The following is a 14742-nucleotide window of genomic DNA, read 5'->3' on the forward strand; positions in this document are numbered from 1 at the left end:
ACTCCTTTACTACTTTAAGTGTCTCATTTCCTAATCTAATTCCCTCAGCATCACCCGACTTAATTTGACTACATTCCATTATCCTCGTTTTGCTTTTGTTGATGTTCATCTTATATCCTCCTTTCAAGACACTGTCCATTCCGTTCAACTGCTCTTCCAAGTCCTTTGCTGTCTCTGACAGAATTACAATATCATCGGCGAACCTCAAAGTTTTTACTTCTTCTCCATGAATTTTAATACCAACTCCGAATTTTTCTTTTGTTTCCTTTACTGCTTGCTCAATATACAGATTGAATAACATCGGGGAGAGGCTACAACCCTGTCTTACTCCTTTCCCAACCACTGCTTCCCTTTCATGCCCCTCGACTCTTATAACTGCCATCTGGTTTCTGTACAAACCGTAAATAGCCTTTCGCTCCCTGTATTTTACCCCTGCCACCTTCAGAATTTGAAAGAGAGTATTCCAGTTAACATTGTCAAAAGCTTTCTCTAAGTCTACAAATGCTAGAAACATAGGTTTGCCTTTTCTTAATCTTTCTTCTAAAATAAGTCGTAAGGTCAGTATTGCCTCACGTGTTCCAACATTTCTACGGAATCCAAACTGATCTTCCCCGAGGCCGGCTTCTACTAGTTTTTCCATTCGTCTGTAAAGAATTCGCGTTAGTATTTTGCAGCTGTGACTTATTAAACTGATAGTTCTAAATGATTAATGGAAAATCTCATATAGAGATGTGAAACAAATACTAACAAAGAGATAGAGGGGCTGGCCAGTACTTACCTCAGCTCGGTACAGCCGATAGATACACACAAAACAAAACAAAACAAAACCGAAAATTTATGTTCCTAGCTTTCGGAACAAATGTTCCTTCATCAGGGAGGAGAGAGGGGAAGGAAAGAGAAGAAGGGAAAGGAGATTCAGTTACTCACAACCCAGGTTATGAAGCAACAGGGAAAGGAAAATAGGGAGGGTAGCAAGGATGGAGGCATGGTTGTCAGAGGGAAGCCAAAGATATTCTACTGTAAGTACTGTGCCAGCTTCAAACCAAAGAGGAAGCATACAGAAGTAAAGAGGTATATAGTATAAAGATAAACACAACTATGCAGGATGAAAAGATGCGTGAATGGCTAAGAGGAAAGGGAAAGAGGAGAAGACTGAAGAGTAAATGGGAGTGAGGTTGTTTAACGTAGGTTCAGTCCAGGGGGATGGCGGGATGAAAGGATGTGTTGGAGTGCAAGTTCCCATCTCCGCAGTTCAGAGGGACTGGTGTTGGGTGGGAGAAGCCAAATGGCACATACGGTGTAGCAGGTTCCTAGGTCCCTAGAATTATGCTGCAGGGCATGCTCCGCTACTGGGTATTGGGCATCTCCTAGGCGGACAGTTCGTCTGTGTCCGTTCATGCGCTCAGCCAGTTTAGTTGTTGTCATGCCGATGTAAAAGGCTGTGCAGTGCAGGCATGTCAGTTGATAAATGACATGTGTAGTTTCACATGTAGCCCTGCCTTGAATTGTGTACGTTTTACCAGTAGCGGGGCTGGAGTAAGTGGTTGTGGGGGGATGCATGGGGCAGGTTTTGCAGCGGGGTCGGTTACAGGGGTAGGAACCGCTGGGTAGAGAAGGTAGTCTGGGAATATTGTAGGGTTTAACAAGGATGTTACGGAGGTTAGGGGGCCGACGAAAGGAAACTCTGGGTGGTGTGGGGAGAATTTTGTCAAGGGATGATCTCATTTCAGGGGTTGACTTGAGAAAATCATATCCCTGGCGGAGTAATTTGTTGATGTTTTCGAGGCCAGGATAATATTGGGTGACAAGGGGGATGCTTCTGTGTGGTCTGGGGGTAGGAACATTGTTGTTGGACGGGGAGGAATGTATTGCTCGAGAGATCTGTTTGTGGACAAGGTCTGCAGGATAGTTGCGGGAGAGGAAAGCACTGGTCAGGTTATTGGTGTAATTGTTGAGGGATTCGTCACTGGAGCAGATACGTTTGCCACGAATACCTAGGCTGTAGGGAAGGGAGCGTTTGATGTGGAATGGATGGCAGCTATCAAAGTGAAGGTACTGTTGTTTGTTTGTGGGTTTGATATGGACAGAGGTGTGGATGTGAGCTTCAACAAGATGAAGGTCAACATCCAGGAAGGTGGCTTGGGTTTTGGAGAAGGACCAGGTGAAATTCAGATTCGAAAAGGAGTTGAGGTTATGGAGGAAATTAAGGAGTGTTTCTTCACCATGAGTCCAGACCACAAAGATGTCATCTATAAACCTATACCAGGCCAGGGGAAGCAGCTGTTGGGTCTTCAGGAAAGCCTCCTCCATGCGGCCCATGAAGAGGTTGGCATAGGACGGAGCCATCCTGGTTCCCATGGCCGTTCCCCTGATTTGTTTGTAGGTCTGGCCTTCAAAAGTGAAGTAATTATGGGTGAGGATGAAGTTGGTAAGTGTGATGAGGAACGAGGTTTTTGGAAGATCTTCGGGTGGGCGTTGGGAGAGGTAGTGCTCAAGGGCAGAGAGACCATGGGTATGTGGGATGTTTGTGTAAAGGGATGTAGCATCTATGGTGACAAGAAAGGTTTCAGGTGGGAGAGGAGTGGGAATGGATTTGAGGCGTTCTAGGAACTGGTTTGTGTCTTTGATGTAGGATGGGAGTCTGCGGGTGATAGGTTGGAGGTGCTGGTCTACCAGAGCTGAGATACGTTCGGTTGGGGCTTTGAAGCCTGCTACAATGGGACGGCCAGGATGGTTCTCTTTGTGGATTTTGGGTAATAGGTAGAAGGTAGGGGTACGTGGCTCAGGTGGAGTGAGTAATTCTATGGAAGCCGTTGTGAGGCCTTGTGAGGGACCTTGGATTCTTAGGATTTTTTGCAGCTCAGTCTGGATGGAGGGAATGGGATCCTGGGTAACAGCTTTGTAGGTTGAGGTGTCGGAGAGTTGACGCAGTCCTTCTGCCACATACTCCACACGGTCAAGTACGACAGTTGTGGAGCCTTTATCCGCCGGGAGGATGACAATAGAGCGGTCTATTTTCAGCTCCTTAATGGCACGGGATTCAGCTGGGGTGATGTTGGGGGTTGTTGGGATGTTCTTCAAGAAGGACTGGGAGGCAACACTGGATGTGAGGAATTCCTGAAATGTCTGCAAGGGATGGTTTTGGGGGAGGGGAGGAGGATCCCTTTGAGAAGGCAGTCGGAACTGTTCTAGACAGGGTTCAACACTGGCTCTAGTATTTGGGGGCTGTGTTTGGGTAGTGAAGTGGTATTTCCAGTTGAGGTTCCGGGTGAATGAGAGGAGATCTTTAACCAGGGCAGTGTGGTTGAATTTAGGCGTGGGGCTAAAGGTTAAGCCTTTTGACAGAACAGATGTCTCTGGAGGAGAGAGGGATCTGGATGAGAGGTTTAGGACTGAATTGGGACTGGCGATATGTGGCATTTGACTGTGGTTATAGTTGAGATTTGGTCTGTGTGGGGTATGTGCTGGGATGGGGAGATTGAGTAGGGTGGCTAGGCTAGGTTTGTTGGCTATGAGGGGGGTTTGTTGAAGGTTCTGTTGTGGTTGGTGTTTGTGAGGGATAGGGAGAGGGACCCCACTTCTTAGGTGTTGCACTAGCACTGTGGATAGTTTTTTCAGGTGTTGTGTGGCATGGAACTCAAGTTTGCAGCTGGCTTCTAAGATGATGTTCTTGAGTGTGTTCTCCAAGCAAGGGTTTGAGAGGTGGAGGACTTTGAAGAGAGATAGGAGCTGTTGGGAGTGGTGGTTACATGAAGTAGTGTAGAGATTCAGGACAAGTTGGGTAAGGGCTAAGGATTGAAGGTTCTGGAAGTCCAGGAGAGACTGGTGGAAGGAGGAATTGCACCCGGAGATGGGAACTTTTAAGGTAAGCCCTTTAGGGGTAATTCCAAAGGTTAAGCAGGACCGGAGGAAAAGTATGTGGGATTGCAATTTGGCTACGGTGAATGCATGTTTCCGGAATGAATGTAAATAATGTGGTATAGGATTAGGGTACATAGTGGGTAACTGGTGGGTAGGGAAATTAAATAACTAAAATTGAAATAGTAATCATAAGAAGGAATAAAATGCGGAGGGAAGGACGAGAAAGAAAGAAATTGTGTTGGTAATGTTCAATACCAAAGGAAGACCACTAAATAAGAAAAAGTTGACCAGACCAAGCAAGTATGTCCAGATCAGGGGAAAAGAACACACGTTGCTCAAAAACAGAGATAGCGAGTGGCGAAAAAAGGATCGCGCGTGCTGCAAAAGATATCGCGCGTACCGCAAAAAAGATCGCGCGTACCGCAAAAGCGATCGCGCGTGCCGCAAAAAACATCGCGCGTGCCGCAAAAAGATCGCGCGTGCCGCAAAAAAGGTCGCGCGTGCCGCAAAAAAGATCGCGCGTGCCGCAAAAATGTCCCAAAAAAATTTTCTTGTGGCAGAGAAAAATAGCCAATGGCACAAAAATATCGCCAGCAACAAGAAATCGACGGAAATGGATGATACTGGTAGGTGTGGAAGAGATTGTTGGCAGTGATTGTTGGCTGGAAAACAGTGAATAACGAACGTTAAAACTATGGAATGTTGAATAAATAAATAAATCAATAAATAAAAAAGAGAAGAGGACTATAAACGGAACAAGATAATAGGAGGAAGATGAAACTAGCACAGTTGGTGACGAAAATATTTGTTTATGGATATATAAAACACTGAAGAAGAGAAAATGTTAAGATGACAGACGTAAGTGATAGCTAACAAAAGGGACAAAACAATGAAGGATGTGGACCATATAGGTGATCTAAATGATTAGTGGAAAATCTCATATAGAGATGTGAAACAAATACTAACAAAGAGATAGAGGGGCTGGCCAGTACTTACCTCAGCTCGGTACAGCCGATAGATACACACAAAACAAAACAAAACAAAACCGAAAATTTATGTTCCTAGCTTTCGGAACAAATGTTCCTTCATCAGGGAGGAGAGAGGGGAAGGAAAGAGAAGAAGGGAAAGGAGATTCAGTTACTCACAACCCAGGTTATGAAGCAACAGGGAAAGGAAAATAGGGAGGGTAGCAAGGATGGAGGCATGGTTGTCAGAGGGAAGCCAAAGATATTCTACTGTAAGTACTGTGCCAGCTTCAAACCAAAGAGGAAGCATACAGAAGTAAAGAGGTATATAGTATAAAGATAAACACAACTATGCAGGATGAAAAGATGCGTGAATGGCTAAGAGGAAAGGGAAAGAGGAGAAGACTGAAGAGTAAATGGGAGTGAGGTTGTTTAACGTAGGTTCAGTCCAGGGGGATGGCGGGATGAAAGGATGTGTTGGAGTGCAAGTTCCCATCTCCGCAGTTCAGAGGGACTGGTGTTGGGTGGGAGAAGCCAAATGGCACATACGGTGTAGCAGGTTCCTAGGTCCCTAGAATTATGCTGCAGGGCATGCTCCGCTACTGGGTATTGGGCATCTCCTAGGCGGACAGTTCGTCTGTGTCCGTTCATGCGCTCAGCCAGTTTAGTTGTTGTCATGCCGATGTAAAAGGCTGTGCAGTGCAGGCATGTCAGTTGATAAATGACATGTGTAGTTTCACATGTAGCCCTGCCTTGAATTGTGTACGTTTTACCAGTTCTGTCAAAAGGCTTAACCTTTAGCCCCACGCCTAAATTCAACCACACTGCCCTGGTTAAAGATCTCCTCTCATTCACCCGGAACCTCAACTGGAAATACCACTTCACTACCCAAACACAGCCCCCAAATACTAGAGCCAGTGTTGAACCCTGTCTAGAACAGTTCCGACTGCCTTCTCAAAGGGATCCTCCTCCCCTCCCCCAAAACCATCCCTTGCAGACATTTCAGGAATTCCTCACATCCAGTGTTGCCTCCCAGTCCTTCTTGAAGAACATCCCAACAACCCCCAACATCACCCCAGCTGAATCCCGTGCCATTAAGGAGCTGAAAATAGACCGCTCTATTGTCATCCTCCCGGCGGATAAAGGCTCCACAACTGTCGTACTTGACCGTGTGGAGTATGTGGCAGAAGGACTGCGTCAACTCTCCGACACCTCAACCTACAAAGCTGTTACCCAGGATCCCATTCCCTCCATCCAGACTGAGCTGCAAAAAATCCTAAGAATCCAAGGTCCCTCACAAGGCCTCACAACGGCTTCCATAGAATTACTCACTCCACCTGAGCCACGTACCCCTACCTTCTACCTATTACCCAAAATCCACAAAGAGAACCATCCTGGCCGTCCCATTGTAGCAGGCTTCAAAGCCCCAACCGAACGTATCTCAGCTCTGGTAGACCAGCACCTCCAACCTATCACCCGCAGACTCCCATCCTACATCAAAGACACAAACCATTTCCTAGAACGCCTCAAATCCATTCCCACTCCTCTCCCACCTGAAACCTTTCTTGTCACCATAGATGCTACATCCCTTTACACAAACATCCCACATACCCATGGTCTCTCTGCCCTTGAGCACTACCTCTCCCAACGCCCACCCGAAGATCTTCCAAAAACCTCGTTCCTCATCACACTTACCAACTTCATCCTCACCCATAATTACTTCACTTTTGAAGGCCAGACCTACAAACAAATCAGGGGAACGGCCATGGGAACAAGGATGGCTCCGTCCTATGCCAACCTCTTCATGGGCCGCATGGAGGAGGCTTTCCTGAAGACCCAACAGCTGCTTCCCCTGGCCTGGTATAGGTTTATAGATGACATCTTTGTGGTCTGGACTCATGGTGAAGAAACACTCCTTAATTTCCTCCATAACCTCAACTCCTTTTCGAATCTGAATTTCACCTGGTCCTTCTCCAAAACCCAAGCCACCTTCCTGGATGTTGACCTTCATCTTGTTGAAGCTCACATCCACACCTCTGTCCATATCAAACCCACAAACAAACAACAGTACCTTCACTTTGATAGCTGCCATCCATTCCACATCAAACGCTCCCTTCCCTACAGCCTAGGTATTCGTGGCAAACGTATCTGCTCCAGTGACGAATCCCTCAACAATTACACCAATAACCTGACCAGTGCTTTCCTCTCCCGCAACTATCCTGCAGACCTTGTCCACAAACAGATCTCTCGAGCAATACATTCCTCCCCGTCCAACAACAATGTTCCTACCCCCAGACCACACAGAAGCATCCCCCTTGTCACCCAATATTATCCTGGCCTCGAAAACATCAACAAATTACTCCGCCAGGGATATGATTTTCTCAAGTCAACCCCTGAAATGAGATCATCCCTTGACAAAATTCTCCCCACACCACCCAGAGTTTCCTTTCGTCGGCCCCCTAACCTCCGTAACATCCTTGTTAAACCCTACAATATTCCCAGACTACCTTCTCTACCCAGCGGTTCCTACCCCTGTAACCGACCCCGCTGCAAAACCTGCCCCATGCATCCCCCCACAACCACTTACTCCAGCCCCGCTACTGGTAAAACGTACACAATTCAAGGCAGGGCTACATGTGAAACTACACATGTCATTTATCAACTGACATGCCTGCACTGCACAGCCTTTTACATCGGCATGACAACAACTAAACTGGCTGAGCGCATGAACGGACACAGACGAACTGTCCGCCTAGGAGATGCCCAATACCCAGTAGCGGAGCATGCCCTGCAGCATAATTCTAGGGACCTAGGAACCTGCTACACCGTATGTGCCATTTGGCTTCTCCCACCCAACACCAGTCCCTCTGAACTGCGGAGATGGGAACTTGCACTCCAACACATCCTTTCATCCCGCCATCCCCCTGGACTGAACCTACGTTAAACAACCTCACTCCCATTTACTCTTCAGTCTTCTCCTCTTTCCCTTTCCTCTTAGCCATTCACGCATCTTTTCATCCTGCATAGTTGTGTTTATCTTTATACTATATACCTCTTTACTTCTGTATGCTTCCTCTTTGGTTTGAAGCTGGCACAGTACTTACAGTAGAATATCTTTGGCTTCCCTCTGACAACCATGCCTCCATCCTTGCTACCCTCCCTATTTTCCTTTCCCTGTTGCTTCATAACCTGGGTTGTGAGTAACTGAATCTCCTTTCCCTTCTTCTCTTTCCTTCCCCTCTCTCCTCCCTGATGAAGGAACATTTGTTCCGAAAGCTAGGAACATAAATTTTCGGTTTTGTTTTGTTTTGTTTTGTGTGTATCTATCGGCTGTACCGAGCTGAGGTAAGTACTGGCCAGCCCCTCTATCTCTTTGTTAGTATTTGTTAAACTGATAGTTCGGTAATTTTCACATCTGTCAACACCTGCTTTCTTTGGGATTGGAATTATTATATTCTTCTTGAAGTCTGAGGGTATTTCGCCTGTCTCATACATCGTGCTCACCAGATGGTAGAGTTTTGTCATGACTGGCTCTCCCGAGGCCATCAGTAGTTCAAATGGAATGTTGTCTACTCCCGGGGCCTTGTTTCGACTCAGGTCTTTCAGTGCTCTGTCAAACTCTTCACGCAGTATCTTATCTCCCATTTCGTCTTCATCTACATCCTCTTCCATTTCCATAATATTGTCCTCAAGGTAGACAATTTAAGAAAATTCTTTATAGAACGAGCAGAAACTAGCAAAGTACACAAAGCAATCACTCATATAAATACATCGGCTACTCCATTGCAATTTCATGACCACTTCTACAATCCTTTAGCTCACATAACATCAACAGATACGAAGAAAGTAAATTGGAAAAAGAAAACACTACATGGCAAGCACCCGCATCATCTAACACAGCCACACATCGATCAAGACGCATCCAACACACGGCTAAGAAAAGGCAATATATACAGTGAGACAGAAGGATTCATGATTGCAATACAGGATCAAACAATAAACACCAGATATTACAGCAAGCATATTATTAAAGATCTCAATACCACAACAGATAAATGCAGACTTTGCAAACAACAAATAGAAACAGTAGATCACATCACAAGCGGATGTACAATACTAGCAAATACAGAATACACCAGAAGACATGACAATGTAGCAAAAATAATACATCAACAACCTGCCATACAACATAAACTAATACAACAACACGTTCCCACATACAAGTATGCACCACAAAATGTACTGGAGAATGATGAATATAAATTATACTGGAACAGAACCATTATAACAGATAAAACAACACCACATAACAAACCTGACATCATACTCACCAATAAAAAGAAGAAATTAACACAACTAATCGAAATATCCATACCCAATACAACAAATATACAGAAGATAACAGGAGAAAAAATTGAAAAATACATCCAACTGGTTGAGGAAGTCAAGAACATGTGGCATTAGGATAAAGTTGACATTATACCATTTGTACTATCAACTACAGGAGTCACACCACACAATATCCACCAGTACATCAATGCAATACAGCTACATCCAAACGTATATATACAACTACAGAAATCTGTAATTATTGATACATGTTCAATTACCCGAAAGTTCCTAAATGCAATGTAACATATACCATACAGTTAAAAGGAAATCACGCTTGATAATGGTCCGCGTCGCTTTCCATTTTTAACCAGACGTAACGCCTGAGAAAGGAAAGAAATAATAATAATGATTAAGATGTCACATAGAGTGCAGAATGTATGGGTAAAATAAAGTAAATGAATTGTATTGTGTGAAAGCTCGAAATTTTCTCCAGCTAATTATTATTATTATTATTAATAATTCTAGTACTAATGGTAGCATTCCTCAACAAAGAGAAGTCCTCACATTTCTGTGTGGTTTAGTCCTTTTGCAGTTCATTCCAGTAGTACACTACAAATTTTTAATCCTGAGGGAGTTACAAGACTATGAATTCATCTCATTTATAAAATTGTTTTGTCCTTGCAGAGTATACACGATGTGAGAAACATACACAAATGTCAGAGGGCCCTTTACATATTATGTATTAATTTTCAGTCATTAGAATATTAACAGTGTCACATCTAACAGAAGATTTATTAAATCAAACACTGGAAACACCAGGTAGGAATATCTATAATGCAGGAAAATATAGATTGCTGTTTACCATAAAGAAGACACATCAAGTTGCAGACAGACACGATTAGAAGACACTCACATATAGCTTTCGGCCACTGCCTTCGTCAGTAAACACACACACACACACACACACACACACACACACACACAAGCAAGCACACCTCACTCACACACGGGCGCCGACTCCAGCGTCTCAGGCCAGAATCAAGTTTTGTTAGAGTATTCTAGTTATAGACTGTGACAGCTCTAAAGTTCTGAATCAATATGGACTTTAACAGCAGTTTTATGTTTCAAAAGTGTTTTATAGACCATCCTGCTCTAACAGTTTCGGCTACAAGAGAAGCGGTGCAAAACTGGATTGCGAACTTCACACTTCCCTTACTACAGTTGACTTACTTGAAACATTTAGCTGATCCTCTTCTGTGGATACGCGGCTGCGTCAATCGCCACAACTTCTTCTCCGAAGAAATAATGCTGGTTAGAGGAACTAAAAAAGACACACTCTCTCGCTTGAAATAATTTGGTATTAGCATAATACTTGGGTTCAGTTCTGGTATATTTTCATTTCCACTAGTTTCACATAAACATTCAAACTCTAGCAAGTCAATTATGTCATTAACCATTAGATTATATTAAATATAATCACAATTGCATGGTTTTAACAACCAAATAATTAATAGACGTCGCATGCATCTTGCCTCATTCAGAGCTAAAACATGAAGTAAGTTAAAAGTCTATAGTCATAATCACTTTCACTAACACATCAAAGAATACTACATAATTATTCCTGTGCTTTTCATCACGGCTTCTGTGACGTTGGTGGCAAACACTTGTCGGTGTCATTGAACCGCCACGCTTACAGTCTTTTCATAACAAACTTCTGACCTGCACATAGAAAGGGGTGGTGCAGTAGATACGCTTCCCCTCGTCCACACTCATACTTAAAATATCGGGTGTTCGAGATGGTGGAAGGCCGAGTGTGTCTAGAATTTACACTGAAATTCTTGAGGCACTACACTGCCTTAAATTAATGAAGATTTAAGAACAAAATGAACAGTTAACATTTACCAAAATTCTGTTATACCTGACACTAACCTAAATATATTGTTTGCTAGTATTCAGTTGTAAGTTTCTGTCCTGTACTGGCCCTAGTTTGTCTATATTGACATTGTATATAGAGAGGCTTTCCTGATAAATGCTTATGAAGGCCTGTTTTCATGACACATTTACTCTCATTTATACAGTTAAAGGAAAGTCGTCTGAAAGTCAATGAATCTTATAACTTTTATCCATGTTTGTCAATTGTCTGCTGCCTTATAAGAAGACTTTCATTGTGTTTTCTTTCTTCCCAGGCTGTTATATTAAAAAAGAAATTATTTTCTGTATATATGATTTGGTGTACTCATATACTTATTGTTCAATGAACACTGAATGCTTTGGAAACTTTAAAATTATGTCGGTAGTAACACATCAGAGCATTAAATACAACTTATTACCAAACTTTCGGGCAGATTAAAACTGTGTGCCACAGTGAGACTCAAACTTGTCTGTGAAAAGCAAAGGTCCTAAGTTCGAGTCTGGGTCTGCACACTGTTTTAATCTACCACGAAGTTTCAGATCAGCATACACTCCACTGCGGAGTGAAAATTTCATTCTGAAAGCTTATTACCTTTGAGATTTTGCTGTTGTCAAATATATATATATAGTGGGAAAACATTCCACGTGTGAAAAATATATCTAAAAAGAAAGATGATGAGACTTACCAGACAAAAGCGCTGGCAGGTCGATAGACACACAAACAAACACAAAAATACACTCAAAATTCTAGCTTTCGCAACCAACGGTTGCCTCGTCAGGAAAGAGGGAAGGAGAGGGAAAGACGAAAGGATTTGGGTTTTAAGGGAGAGGGTAAGGAGTCATTCCAATCCCGGGAGCGGAAAGACTTACCTTAGGGGGAAAAAAGGACAGGTATACACTCGCACACACACACATATCCATCCACACATATACGCAAGCTTGTTCCTGTATATGTGTGTGTGTGTGTGTGTGTGTGTGTGTGTGTGTGTGTGTGTGTGTGTGTGTGTGTGTGCGCGCGCGCGCGAGTGTATACCTGTCCTTTTTTCCCCATAAGGTAAGTCTTTCCGCTCCCGGGATTGGAATGACTCCTTACCCTCTCCCTTAAAACCCAAATCCTTTTGTCTTTCCCTCTCCTTCCCTCTTTCCTGACGAGGCAACCGTTGGTTGCGAAAGCTAGAATTTTTTGTGTGTATGTTTGTGCTTGTTTGTGTGTCTATCGACCTGCCAGCGCTTTTGTTTGGTAAGTCTCATCATCTTTCTTTATATATATATATGTATATATATATATATATATATATAACCCGGAAGGTGTACACGATCAAAGGCAGAGCCACGTGTGAAAGCACCCACGTGATTTACCAACTGAGCTGCCTACACTGTGAAGCGTTCTATGTGGGAATGACCAGCAACAAACTGTCCATTCGCATGAATGGACACAGGCAGACAGTGTTTGTTGGTAATGAGGATCACCCTGTGGCTAAACATGCCTTGGTGCACAGCCAGCACATCTTGGCACAGTGTTACACAGTCCGGGTTATCTGGATACTTCCCACTAACACCAACCTGTCAGAACTCCGGAGATGGGAACTTGCCCTTCAGCATATCCTCTCTTCTCGCTATCCGCCAGGCCTCAATCTCCGCTAATTTCTAATTTCAATCTGCCGCCACTCATACCTCACCTGTCTTTCAACATCATCTTTGCCTCTGTACTTCCGTCCCGACTGACATCTCTGCCCAAACTCTTTGCCTTTACAAATGTCTGCTTGTGTCTGTGTATATGCGGATGGATATGTGTGTGTGTGTGTGTGCGAGTGTATACCTGTCCTTTTTTCCCCCTAAGGTAAGTCTTTCCGCTCCCGGGATTGGAATGACTCCTTACCCTCTTCCTTAAAACCCATATCCTTTTGTCTTTCCTTCTCCTTCTCTCTTTCCTGACGAGGCAACGCGAAAGCTAGAATTTTGTGTGTATGTTTGTGTTTGTTTGTGTGTCTATCGACCTGCCAGCGCTTTTGTTTGGTAAGTCTCATCATCTTTCTTTTTAAATATATTTTTCCCACGTGGAATGTTTATATATCTGTGTGTGTGTGTGTGTGTGTGTGTGTGTGTGTGTGTGGAAGTATTTGTTATGTACTGCATGTGAGTGATTACCTGTGCAGTGCTCTGATTGTAATGACATTAACTTTTATGATGCATTTTATTCTCTTCCTTCTTTCTGTAGATCTGTACATTTAACAGTGCTGATTCGTGCCCACACTGACATTAAATCACTTTGATGATGGAATTTTTCATATGCAGAAGGGAGAACTTATTTGTGTTACATTCTTTCCACATGTAAACTATAGCTGTTTTGTTGCAGGATGACACTGTTGACAACACATATTTGGTCAACTCACACAACCAAGAAGATGGTGGTCTCTTAATAATTGCAGGATACTCTTCACTAAAAAGGTAAGATCTATAATGATGCTTTGATAAATAACTTATTCACATTACAATAAGGAGATTCATGAATGGTACAGTATGTAAAAATAAAGGAAAATCAACCACTCGCCCATAATGGACTGATGTGTGGCTCATAGACACACGTAACAGAATAGAATACTAACTAATTTTCCAACTGGCAAAAAGTACACACATTGACACACGCGCACGCGCGTGCATGCACACACACACACACACACACACACACACACACACACACACACACACACACACACACACATTACCACAGCCATTGAGCAGTCTCCTGGGCTTATGGATGTAGCAAGAAGATAGGGGAGAACACACAAGACAAGGAAGGTTAGTGGTATTCAATGAGGCAGGAGTGAAGAAGACGTATGTCTCAGCAGCTGCTCAAAAAGATGAAATGTGTTCTGAAAGGGTAGAGCCTATAAAATATGTAGAGAGAAGAGGGGGAAAGGAGGGTTGCAGTGAAGAGATGAAGATAGAGTGGAGAGTGGGGGACTGGAAGGGGGGAGAGAAGGATAGAGGGACTGAAGGAGAGAAGGAGGAAAGACAAAAAGAGAGAGAGAATTCCTGTATGGCGACGGGGGTGGGGGTTGGGGTGGGGGGGAGGCAGTGCAATCTGGGTGGTGGAAGAATGGTGTGGAAAATGACAGAGAAGAAAAGGGAAAAGGTAAGGTGAGGCAATGGGAAACAGGTTTATGGAGGCTTAGGTCAGGGGTATTGTGAGAATGCAGGATATTCTGGAGAGATAATTCTCAACTGCTTTGTTCAGAGAAATTTATGCTGGAAGGGAGTATCTGAATGGCACACATAGTGAATCCGCTGTTACAAGTTACAAGTCATCCTTATGGTAGTGACATATATTGTGCGGGGGGGGGGGGGGGGGGGGAGGGAGGGAGGGAGGGAGGGAGGGAGGGAGGGGGGATAGGGTATCCATAGATTCATCACTTGAAGCTGGCTCTTGAAACTTTGCAAGTAGGCTTTCATGGTTTTGTTTGGTCAGTTAAGTTTCATCAGCAGCTCCACGACCCTCTCCCGTGGGCGAAACACACTAGTGACAATTCGTGCCTCTCTGTTTGGTACAGGGCCCGCACACCTGAGCGATAGTCCAAGATGGGTCACATGAATACTTTGTGAGCAATCTCCTGTGTAGATTGATGGCATTTCCCTAGTATTCTACATATGAATCAAAGTCTGGCACCTGCTT

General features: G+C 43.8%; 1 protein-coding gene across 3 annotated transcripts in view; it reads left to right on the forward strand.

Annotated features, from left to right (window-relative positions):
• LOC126088551 (WD repeat-containing protein 89) overlaps positions 1-14742 on the forward strand; it is a 235217-nt gene that overhangs the window by 139196 nt on the left and 81279 nt on the right. For all 3 annotated transcript variants that reach the window (XM_049906731.1, XM_049906732.1, XM_049906730.1), the window contains one exon: positions 13426-13517. In XM_049906731.1, the coding sequence (XP_049762688.1) occupies positions 13426-13517 (92 nt within the window). The remainder of the gene's footprint in view (positions 1-13425; positions 13518-14742) is intronic.

This window comes from Schistocerca cancellata, chromosome 6 (genome assembly GCF_023864275.1).
Source record: "Schistocerca cancellata isolate TAMUIC-IGC-003103 chromosome 6, iqSchCanc2.1, whole genome shotgun sequence".
In the NCBI taxonomy this organism is placed as follows: domain Eukaryota; kingdom Metazoa; phylum Arthropoda; class Insecta; order Orthoptera; family Acrididae; genus Schistocerca; species Schistocerca cancellata.